We start from the raw sequence: 12,671 nt of genomic DNA, 5'->3' as shown, positions 1-12,671 counted from the left end.
GTTGTGCTGGTAATATATATATAATTTGTACTGTCATATGTTTTGTTTTAAATATCTTCAACTTTTATAATGTGATGCAATGCTGCTTGTATGGTTCTCAAAGCCGAATAAAGCTATGCTTGAACACATACATATCCTCTATATAGATAATTACACATAATACATATTCTCTATAGGTTGGTACTGGCCATACAAGTGTAAAGAAAAGGAGCGGGATGGCCATTACAATTTTTTAGAGAGCAGCATTTATGTGTGGGAGAATTATTGCAATCTTTGGAGAGAGCAGTTGTTTTATGAAGAAGAGCCAGAACAAATGGTATGAGAGAGAAAAGCCTTTCTGTGACACTGTAAAATGAACAATGTATAAGGCAACAACTTTTCTTAAATAGATAGCTGTATATGAAAATACATTTATAGAATATCTGCACTGACAAAATCATCATCTGCTGGCAAGCAGAAGGCAAAGGAAATGTTGCAGAAAACAGAACAGGTGCCTGCGAAAGTTACTAAATGGCCACTAAAGAAGCAGAATGCTTTGCAAGCGCTCGTGAAAATCTGGCATTTCCTCTGGAGGTGTGGTTGGTGACCAGGGCATTTCTGCATCAATTGAAGCATCTGTAATGAAAGGTCTATGCCTAATCGTGCAGGAGGACAATTTTCTGCCAAAGAAGGAGGTCCTAGTACCGATAGATCGCAAATTAAACAGGTGTCAATGTCTGAGGACATCGAGCTGGAGAGAGAATCTGAATCTCATTACTCCTATAATGAGCAGCAGTCAATTGAAAGAGTAACAACAGATGATTCTAGTGACAGGATAGAGGGATTGACCTTGGATGAAGACTCCTCAGATGAGGATCCTGTGGAAGGTGTGTGAGAAAGTGAAAATCAACATGCCGTTAAACCAGAGGGTGAAAAAAATGGTAGGACATGTTTTCAATATTTTGAATCCAGGAGATCTGCAAAGGAAATCACCACAACTCTGAGAAAAACCAAAGAAAACATGCATATTGATTCCGCACTCCCGGAACAGACCTCAATACCAGTAAAAACACAGTGCATCTTGTTCCACGTGCAAGGACCAAACCTTTAAAACCTATTGTTTGGAGCTACTTTCAAATCAACCCTGAAGATATTACTGCAGTTATCTGTACTATATGTAACCAGAAAGTTAGCAGTGAAAAACAAAAAATGCGATTCAGTACAACTTCATTTAAGCACTATCATAGGGGGTTACTTTTGATTCAGTGGAGTGCAAAAAGAGACCATAAAATCACCTGTACTCTTACATTTTGTGCTCCATCATTCTTCTTGCCTTTCCAAGGCACAGGAGGACGGCAAAGCAGAGTTCATATCTCCGCCTGTCTTTCTTTGTCAATCATTCGGAAGAGCACATGGCTTTACGCCTGCATGCGATTTTCATGCAAGAGTAAAACCAAAGGATTCCTTGCATTTACATCTGCTACAGAGCAGGCAGATTCCATAGGAATCCATTATCAAGTGCCACCTGTACAGTGTAATTTTGAGGTGGCGTTTTATTCCTCACATAGTGGGCCGTAAAAGTGAAGAGTAAAGGAGATTCTACCTTTATTTACTCTTCACAGTAACACTCCTCTTTGTGAATGCATGGAATTACCATATACTTTACAACAACCCCCGTGGACAATGCCATTCCAAGTCTCTTTCTATCTGTCAAACAGATAGAATAATGGGTTGTGGCCAGACACCAATTGTGCAAGAAAATGAGATGAATGATGGCAGTACTGGGGGCTGCATTATGACATCCTGGTCAAAGGTTTAATTAGTAAACCTCCATTTACAAAGCATTAGTAGCATTTCAAATCGAGATTACTGCTATAGGGAGAGGGGAAAGTGGAGTACGTGGGATAGTAGAATAAATCAAATAAATAAAACGGCCAGCTGGTGGCAAGTGCAAGGTAAGTGTAGACATAAGTGCTGGTAGGGGGACTTTAGGGATACAGAAAACAGTCCCCAGGTGCAGGGGTTGCCAGGGAGGCAGTGCAGGTGTGCAACTGTCGGGGCCCAGGACCGAGATCAGAAAGGGTGGCCAGCTAACCAGTGCAGTTACAGCCAGGAATTCAGCAGGGCAGAGGGGGAGAGAAAGCAGAAGCAAAGAGGAAGGTTTTGAGGTGCTTCCGGAACCGGAGATGGTTCTCCTCAAGTTTCAGGGAGGCAGGAAGGCTGTTCCAGAGAGAGGCCCCTGCCAAAGAGAGAGATCTACCACCATCTCATTGCTTGGAGAAGCGACTGACCCTGAGGGAGTTGGATGCGGGTGAGCGAGCAGCTCGAGAAGGAAGATATTTAGGCAGAGAGAGTTGAAGGTATTGCGGTGCCAGGCCTCAGAAGGCCTTGTGGACAATTCAGAGGGTTTTGAACTTAATCCTCGCAGCCAGTGGGAGCCAGTGCAGAGATTTCAGAGCTGGAGAGATACGATCCCTGGGCTTGAGGCCAAGGACAAGTCTTGCAGTCCTGTTCTGGATAAGTTGCAGAGGAGAGTAGAGACAGGCAGATTTAGATAGAGGCTGTTACAATAGTCCAGCCTAGAGAGAACGAGGGCTCTGGAGACAGTGAGCTTCTGGTGGAAGGAGAGGAAAGAGATGTGAGGAGAGAAGCAGAGTGTGGAGTCTAAGATGACCCCGAGGTTTTTAGCCTTGCAGGTGGGAGCAGGACGAGGGCCAAGAGAGGCCAGCCAGAGAGACATGTACCAGGATGCACTGAAACCCCATCCTCTGGCATGTCTGCACAATCTAGGCACTCCTCACTATTACGCTCATTGGGATGTGATCTTTGCAAATAACACTACCCATTGGGATGGTGAGGTATTGCTGCACCACACAGATAACCCAGAAAGAGAACACTAGCTGGGATCAATGTCCCTAACTCTGTCCGTTATGTGGTACAGCTTTACTGCACTTAAGTACTTATTATGATGTCACACAGCACTGCCTCTCAACCAATAATGCTTAGTAAGGTTGATTTACTTTTTAAAGTAAAACATTAAAGGGAGTTTTTCTAAACCCTTGCTGCATCCAATATACTGTACATTATCAATAATAATGATTTTACTGTTCCTTTACATTCAGATAATCTACCGTTGGTATTCACCCTGTCCTTCAGCGTGGGATACATAACGTTTCAGGGACCAATTATGTCATGTTCTTGTTGAAATATTAAACAGTTCTCATTGCCATAATAAGTAAAACTGTTTAAAAACGATTTCCTTACTCAACTATGCACATGGCAACACTTTTTGAAGATTTTTATAATTGTGCTTTGTTTTCAGTTGAACCTGTATTTGTGCCATCCCCATGAGTTAATGATTTCAATGCAAGGATTGCAGACAACACTTACCTCTTAGTACACATGTGTATCAATGAAGCTCACACTAAAACAAAACACGACACACAGCGCCATATAAAGAAAAAGATAATCTGAAGCAATAAATATATATATATATATATACATTTATACAGATATTTTAATACTCTGACACCGTTTTCTCTTACGCTAACGTATAAACATAACGTTCTAAGAGGTTTTGGAATCCTGTGGCAATGATGTGGCTGCCTTGTTGCCAAGGAATCACATGGGCCACGTTGCCATTGTGTCTTCTTCTTAGAACCCTAAGGCAGCCATTGTTGGGTCACAGGACAGTGTTCTGGAACGTGGCACCTCCAGACATGTCTTAGCTGGGAGGTTTGGTGTGGTGGAAGCTAAGCCTCTGCTGGCGCCTGTCTAGTGATTCTGCGTTTCACAGGTGGCAGAGACTTACTGCTGATAGAGTCTTCGTTTTACAACTCAAATCCCCACCCCCTGCAAGGGGAAGAGTCTGTGATAACCCACTCTGCCCCCCTGAGAGCATCATGGATGCTCCCTCTTGCCACCAGACGGCCGAAAAACAGGTAAGAAGATCTATTTAAGTACACGAAAAGTCAAATTTAAAACAGGAAAATATGTTGCTTTATCAGCAGATTGCAAGATTATACAGAAAATGCAGGGTGTGAATGTTTTATCTGGAAATATCTGAAAATGTGTGAGAATGTGTTAAAATCAATAGCTTTAATATGTTTGCCCTGCCTTATGAATAAACTCAGTTTCTAAATTACCAAGATATGTTCAGCCAGATATGATTGTAAATAGACCTCTTATTGTAGTCCATCTCCAGATGGTCATACTAAACCCATGGGATTCCAATAGATTCCCACAACTGATGACTTAATTCGTGTGATGTTACTTTTCATTGGCCTCCCATTCTCTCTGTGGTATCCTTACTTTTGCTACCAGCCTTTTTAAAACAAATTCAGATATTGCAATCCTAAACATGTATAGAGGCCTGAAAGGAGGCAGCACTGCTTTCAACCCAAAATAAATCAGGATGCAATCTGCAGTTGATTCACAAAATGTGTGTTTGTTTATATCAGTGCCATTAAGTTACCATAAGCATAAAATTAGCGGACATGATGCCACACACCCTTTGCCATCGCTCAGTTACACCACATGAGATATCATATGACTTTTGACAATACGACACCACAGGAAGTCGAAGCAGAAGATCCTTGGCCCTGCGGCCCCCACTGAAAGTGAACATATGTAGCGAAGTATTTTTGTTTTTTGTGAATCCAGATGTAACCCAGGTTACCATGCACACTGCGTCATGCAGAGAATTGATTGGTCATGCAGAGAATCGCTTTCAATCTCGGTGGTGCACACATCGCTAATGGCAACGAGCCTGAAAAACCATGGTGGCCACAACAGATTCTTTTACTCGTCACCTGCTCTTAAAAAACGCTTAATGGGGCTGAGTCTTCACCTCTCCACCACATCTATGTACTTAAGCAAGAATAGGTGTATTCAATTCCCTGCAAACAGATGGTAACACAGAGTTAATTTCCCACTGTGCTTTCTATTGGCAATCAGAACCAAAATAGCTTCGGTGGGTAAAAATCTGCGGAAAGTTTGCGTCTTTGGTTTTCCATATTATCATGATGGTCTTGTGAAAACATAAAAATTGATATGAGACTGGGAAGTCCAAAAGAAACACACCAACACAGGTTACAAAGGACATACAAGTGCTTTATTTAAAAGCTACAACAGTTACCAAAGTCAATTGACAAACGGATAGCTATTCGGCTCTCAGAGTAAAGTAACGTAACAAACTTCAACGAAGGTTCGATGCATTAGTAGAGAGACCGTACATTGGAATATTTGGGTCTTTTATATGATTTGTCCAGCCCTTGGCCAACCCTCTCGTGGGTTAACCATTCTTGGGATCAGGCCTAGGGTTCCTTGCCAGGTCAATCCTATAATATATGCATTTTGATCAGTTTCGCTGATATAGTTGTTCATTTACACATAGGTCAGCAATAGGACAAGGTCTCAGTTCGCGACCCCGACAAGTGGCCTGCAGGCATATTAATTATTCGTGTGTGCGGAGGTCACAACGGCCAGAATCTCACTCCGAATGTCATTCAGCCTCCATTTGATGTTCAGGGTGACTTCCACATTTACAAGAGAACCTAAAATGGCGGCTAAATCCAAGATGGCGACTTACATTACTTTTCGTTAAGGTCAAGACTTTGCCGCTGAGTCTATTTACATGATATTTTAGACAACTTGGCGTGGGCCAATACACATTCAATTACTGCGATAGGAGGCATAATATTATTTCAATTCCAACAGACCCTCCTTTTGGCCTATGCCAAGTGCTAATATCATTTCTAATACTTTTGCAAATAACTCCATGCATTGTCATCCGTACATCCCGAATCATTGTCTGTAATGTCTATAGCCATTAGGTCGTTCATCAGAACCTCTTGTAACACAAACCCTTTAGATGCTGTATCTGGGGCATATATTCTATGCCCTATTGTGTTCACTGCTTGGGCACAACATCCCCCTAGCATTCCACATATACTCGGAAGACATTGAAAACAGCAACAAAGGAATAGCAGGATCCCCAAAATAACCACAATGACAGAAAGCACCTTCCAGCCCCAAGATCGTAAAGAATCCCAAAACCAGGTGCTAAGATTCCAATCTCCTACAGGGATATGCACTTCAGAACTAAGGATATGCAAGTTCTGTATTGCTTTAAAAATTGTCGGCGAGGAATCTGGTGCGAAAACACAGCAAGCGGACCCCACCAATTTGCATATTCCACCTCGTTCTGCCAGAATGACATCTAATGCCATCCGATTTTGGAGTGCTACCAATCTTATTGCTTTTTGTTCTAGTGTCATATTGTAGAGTATGTCCGTGGTCCGGTTGATTGTTCTCTCCAGTACCCTTGCTAATCCCCTAATGTTCTCACAGTTTGTTATCTGTCCCCAAAAGGGCACAACTGATTTTGCTATATCTCCCAATACTTGCCCAGGGGTATCTCCGTTCTTGTCCCGCCATGGGCGAGCCTTAGAAACCTCCAATGTACTAGCTACAAATACCCCAGGTAACAGGATTCCTAAATAACAGGTTCCCTGCCAATCCTTGGGCAACCAGGGAAATGCTAAACTACCACAAACAAAATAAACAGGCCCCCCTACATACAGAGGCCTGTTTTCTCCAGTCAAATTTGCAATGTTCATACAACGTTCAAAATCTCCCATTGGCCGAGTGCCATTTCTTTGTACACAAAAGGGGACCGAATCAGGGCTATGATTTATAGAGTAAGAAGGAGGCACGGCGTCCTTATTGCCTATCGGAGCCATTTTAAAGGAAATTAGAGTTTGAAAGGGAAGAGACAGTTTATCAGATGGCCTAATAGAAGCGACATTAGGTTTACTTCTATTTGCAAAAAGCGAGCATCCCAGGGGAGTTAATTCACGTTTCTCGAAATCATTCAAATTAGTTCCATCAAAGATCCTGAGATGCTATCATTCCAACGGCCAAAGAATAGTGCTCTAAGAGAGGCATAGCAAGCAGTCGTTAAAGGTAAAGGGTGAATATACCATCCTAGCCCCTTGTTCCCATGTTGCGGTAAATGAGTGCAAATCCAACAATTACTCTTATTAAAAATGGCATGCGTTGCATTCATTACTATCATTAAAGTGTTATTATGATACTTTTGTCTATGTTGGGAGTCTCTAGGGGACAGAGTGTGAAGGTGTACAGAGGGAGTCAAAGCAGTTGGTACAATTTCGATTGGTAGTAGAGGTTTTAGAGGATACATTTCTTCAAAGTACCAAAGTCCTACAGCAGTAATTGCAAAAATACCAATTATCATTATCAAAACACAGCAATACGTTTTCGGGCCCCAGGCACATTGTTCATTGTCCAAGTTGGTCACCCCCTTATTCACAAGTCCAGTGCGGGGAGCAGCAGTGGAGATGGCAGGCATTGTAGTTCCTCAATCGACGACCCCAATGTTCGTTTCTGGCGACGCTACGGTCACGCGATTTCTTAGTCCTTCCCAACCCTAGCCAGCAGAATCCCTTTTTTCCCTTTTGTTCAACAGAAACTTTCTTATACAAAAGAAACCTTTCAATCACTTCTCTTTCCCAAATGCACAGAAAGACCCGTGCCGTAGTTCTATTTTCTTCGTCGAAGGTTGTACCTGATGGTACCCAAGACTGTTTGATCCGAAAATAAGGTGTCGTCACTTCCTGAGGGAAGCGACGTATCGGAGGCGACGGAAGTCGCAGAACTTGAAACAGTGTTTTCCGCAAGTGATTTTTCGAACGAGTGCGGAGACGAAATGGACTGTTCCCCAAGCTCCACAGGCTCAGAGAAATTCTCCGACGCACTCACAGCTCTGTTTGCTACTCCAAGATCAGAGACTGTAGCATCAGCGAGGGGATCTGCTTCTTCTGTAACGTGTGGCGTCGGGTGAGGAAGTTTCTTGACATGCGTCGCGTGGATCCAGTGTTTTTTCCCAGCCACCCGCACTGCTGTCCGGGTGACCAACAGCACCTGGTAGGGTCCCTTCCAACGAGGAGCGAGACAGGAAGACCTTTCGTAGGCCTTCACTAGGACCCAACTTCCAGGCTGTATATCGTGTCCTGGGCCCGTGACCCGTACAGGTAAAGCTGAATAAACCTGGTGATAAATGAAATACAGGTTTTTAGTTAACTGGTTACAGTAGTCTACAAGCAATACATTTTCCACCTCTCTCAGGGCTTTAGGCTTTGGGAGACCCCAAATGTTAGCAGGCCTCCCCATCACTACCTCAAATGGAGAAAGCCCAGTCTTAGTTTGAGGTGTGGTACGCATAGCTAATAATACAATAGGTAAGACATCTGGCCATTTCAGTTTGGTATCGGCACATGTTTTTGCAAGCTTATTCTTTAAGATACCATTATGTCTTTCCACCAACCCAGCACTTTGAGGATGTCTGGCTGAGTGAAATCGTTTCTCAATATGTAACGCTGTGCATATCTGCAAAATTACTGCTGCAACAAAATGAGGACCATTATCCGACCAAATTACCCTTGGGAGCCCAAATCGAGGAAAGAATTCTTTTACCATAGTCTTTGCAGTGGTCATGGCAGTAGCATCTTTAACGGGGAAAGCCTCGACCCATTTACTAAAAGCGCAAATAATTACAAGAACATATTTTAGATTGTTACACCGTTCCATCTCAATAAAATCAAAGTGAATGACCTCAAAGGGAACAGAAGGGGGCCCGAAGCTTCCCCTTGGAGTTACTGTCCCCTTGCCCACATTGTGCTGTAGGCAGATCATACAGTTCCGGACATGACGCCTTGCAGTCTCCGGAATCTTGTTATTCACCCAAACTTGTTCTAACATTTTCGTGATCTGCTGAGCACACTCATATGTAGGACTGTGTGCCATCGTAACCATTGCCAGTACATATGCATCAGGGAGCAACCATTTTCCTTCAGATGTATCCACCCAACACCCATCATCATCTAGTTTCCCCATTCCTTCGGCCCACCTTTTAGATTCTTCTACTGTGGCATCAGTTTGAATATCTTGCACAGACCCAATACCTTCATCCATTACATAGGCATCTTTTGTTTCTCTTAGCGCATACATGTCTGTGCTAAGGTCTGTGGCCGTTTGCCTGGCTATCAGGTCTGCAAAAGCGTTCCCTTTTCCCACATCATCTATGACCTTACGGTGTGCTGCACATTTCATGATCGCTAACTGCCTAGGGAGCGAGAGTGCCGAGAGCAATTGCACTATCAAGGGGCCATGCTGAATCTTGGTCCCATGTGAGGTCAGGAACCCTCTTTCCGACCAGAGCCTCCCAAAGTTGTGAGCCACCCCAAAGGCATACTGGCTATCAGTATATATATTTACTATACGCCCTTCGGAGAGTTCACAAGCTCGGGTCAATGCTATAATCTCTGCGGCCTGCGCCGAGTTATACAAAATTCTCTTAGTTTCAACAACTTTACTCAACGTAGTAACTGCGTAAGCAGCTGTAGATGTACCATCTGAAAGTTTGAAGCAGGAGCCATCACAAAACAGCTCCCCTTCTGCATTGTTCAAAGGAGTATCTATAAGATCTATCCCCCCCTTCGTTTCTTGTTCAGTGGTATACAGGCAATCATGTAATTCTTCGTCACCGCAAACAGTGTTTTGCGGGAAAGGTAAGAGTTCAGCCGGATTAAGAACACAACACCTCTTAATTTGAATGTGAGGGGCAAACAGAATTAATTCATACCTTGTTAGCCGTGCAGAGGTGAGGTGTTGTGTTTGGGTTTTGTTCAATAGGATATCTACAGTACGAGGTACCATCAAAATCAAATCATGGCCTAGGACCATTCCCTTACTCTGTTTTACAGACGCGGCAGCAGCAGCGACAGCTCGCAAACATCTTGGCAAAGCGCATGCGACAGGATCAAGGGCGGAGGAGTAGTAGCCGCACGGCCTATTCTTCCCTCCGTGTTCCTGTGTTAACACAGCCAAAGCACATCCATCACATTCAAGCACAAACAACACAAAGGCCTTGTCATAATTTGGAGTGCCCAGAACCGGTGCAGAGCATAACGCGGTTTTGAGAAGCTCAAATGATCGTTGATGTTCCGATTTCCATGGCAGTGGCAGAGAAATGCCCTTCTTCGTCAAAGCCAACATCAGTTTTATCACTAGTGAAAAGTTTGGGATCCACAACCTAGAGTAAGAAGCCATACCTATTAAGGCTCTGACTTCCTTCTGTGTATTTGGAACAGACATGCCAGAAATGTGTTTTATTCTTTCAGGTGTCAATCTTCTCCCCTCCTTTGACAGGAGGTAGCCTAAATAGGCGACCTCCTGACAACAATATTGAAATTTTTTGAGCAAAGCTTTATGACCATTTTTAGCTAGATGAACAAGCAACAGTACAGTGCCTTCTTTACAAGCACTTTCAGAGTCTGCAGCCAAAAGCAAATCATCGACATATTGAAGCAGTGTACAAGTAGGTGGCAATTCAAGGGTGTCGAGCTGCTCTTTCAAAGCTCTACTATAAATGCTTGGACTTTCAGTATACCCTTGAGGTGCCCTAGTAAATGTAAATGAACGTCCCCCCAAGGTGAACGCAAACAAATATCTACTTTCCTTATGTATAGGAATGCTAAAGAAAGCATTTTTCAAATCCACAACGCTGAAGTGCGTAGCCGTAGCAGGGATCATTGTCAATATCGTCGTTACATCAGACACGATTGGAAATTGTGGAGCGACAACTCTGTTAATAGCACGAAGATCAATTATGAACCGGTATGGGATTGCATTGTCGCCTTTCTTATATACAGGCAAAATCGGACTGTTACACAAACTACCTGTAATCTCCTCGATCACCCCACGATGCACGAAATCGGAGACAATGCATTTCAAAGCACGCTCGCCCTCAACTGATATTTTATACTGCGGAATGCGTGGTAGTTTAACTCCATGTTTCGAAACTATTTTAACAGGCTCAATCTGTAGTACCCCAACATCATTGTCGTCAATCGCCCATAAACATTCCGGGACAATGCTAAACTCAGGAGGCAAAGGTCAAATCAGAAACTGAGAATTAGGAAGTTGCTGTGGTGAAACCGTCAGCCGTACTCCATCAGAGGAACAATGAATTACTGCATTCAATTTCTTTAACAAATTTAACCCCAGCAAATTCTCTCCACAGTTCGAAGTCAAAAGAAAAGGGCAATGGTCCGTAAAGGTACCCAAAGAAACAGACACCGGTGAAGAAACCGGACAGACAATTGGTATACCAGAAAACCCTACGGAAACATTTGTTTGCCCTGACAGTGGAATGTTTGGAACCCGAGAATGATCAATGGAGCACTTCTGTGCTCCAGTGTCTATCAAAAACTGGTGTTTCCTATTCCCTACTAATAATTCAATGTAGGGGCCTCTCTGATTAACGGGAATAGGTGAAGTTTCCAAAACCTGCTTCGGGCAGTCCTAATGAAATAGAGTATCCTCGGAAGGAAGCTCTTCAGAAAGGTAGGCAGCAGAAGGGTGATCAAATATGTTCCTCGAGTCCACACTCGAGGTCTGATTTTCCCGTGAAAAAGGTTGCTGAGGATCTTGCAAAAACTGACCTCTATCAGGGCCCCCTGCTCCAGGGCGGCCCCTAGGTCGTCTACCCATCCTCCCAAACGCACTGTTTGACCTTTGTCGAAGGACGGGGCACTGTGCTCGCCAATGACCTTCCTGGCGGCAATAAGCACATTGATTAATATTCACAGAACCCAAAGGAGCATTTCCTTTTGGGAGATACTGACCTCTAGTCTGTGTTGTGCCTCCTCTGGGGTTTCTAACAATTTGTTGAAATAATACTTTGGTTTTTAAATCTCCTTTCCTCTTTTCTATTTTCTCCTTCTCATTATTAACACGGTTCTCATAACACTGAGCCATGTGCAAAACTTCACATTGAGATTTTGCCTGCCAAGCGCTCTCAGAAGACATAATCTGTGACTGGATGTCGGGCAACAATCCATGTACAAATTTGTCCACAAACAACCTTTTCCCAGACTCTGTACCCAAGTCCTGCCCACTGAAGTCAGAAAATACCTGCTCGAATCTGTTAAAGAATTCGGTGGCGCCTTCAGTTTTCCCTTGAACACAGGCCGTAAGCTTGTCCCAAATAATTCTTTTCTCTGGAATTATAGTTTTTAATTTTGCGACAATTCTATCAGATAAAGTAAGTATTACCTGAGGTGGTTTCTCACCTGCTGGTCTTTCCCCATCAACCCTAATCATATTAGCCCACGTATCTCCCAACCCTGGCACATCGTCTATTGTCCGAACCTGCTTCCATACATCCACGGGTAGGAGTACAGGGAATAGCAAGTCAATATCACTTAAGGTGAACACAGAGGACTGCAAGACAGACTCTATCTCTTTGTAAAACCCTGTCGGGTTTTTTCTGATATCGGGAACCGATTGTTTAATAGTGTTCACTTCCTGTCGTGAAAACGGGACGTGAACAAATTGCGATACATAATGCGCAGGGATATCCACAGCGGGTGCACCAGTCCCAGCGTTAGCGGGAATCTCTACCTTTGGGACGAATGTCGGAGGAACCTCTCTCATAGGCAACTGAGATATAGGTACCTCTAAGCAACTACTAAGCAACAGAGCCAGGTCGAGCGCTAAGACAGTCGAAGAAGTGTCGGGCGAAAAAAGCCCTTTTACAAATCCCCAACAACTCTATGGGGCAACTAACCTTCTTTCTTACACATTCTTCTTGCAGGTACTGTACCATT

At 43.5% G+C, this 12,671-nt stretch overlaps 1 protein-coding gene across 2 annotated transcripts in view; it reads left to right on the top strand.

The window, feature by feature from the left end:
* Window positions 1–3,694: 3,694 nt before the first annotated feature.
* The window catches only part of LOC138525571 (uncharacterized), a 281,870-nt gene continuing 272,893 nt past the window's right edge, over window positions 3,695–12,671 (top strand). For both annotated transcript variants that reach the window (XM_069635608.1, XM_069635607.1), the window contains exon 1: window positions 3,695–3,920. In XM_069635608.1, coding sequence (XP_069491709.1) covers window positions 3,882–3,920 — 39 coding nt within the window. In that variant the 5' untranslated portion in view covers window positions 3,695–3,881. The remainder of the gene's footprint in view (window positions 3,921–12,671) is intronic.

The sequence above is a fragment of the Ambystoma mexicanum genome, chromosome 7p (genome assembly GCF_040938575.1).
Source record: "Ambystoma mexicanum isolate Mex_15411 chromosome 7p, UKY_AmexF1_1, whole genome shotgun sequence".
In the NCBI taxonomy this organism is placed as follows: Eukaryota; Metazoa; Chordata; class Amphibia; order Caudata; family Ambystomatidae; genus Ambystoma; species Ambystoma mexicanum.
Note: the sequence above shows the minus strand (reverse complement) of the source record. Positions and strands in the feature narration are given on the sequence as shown.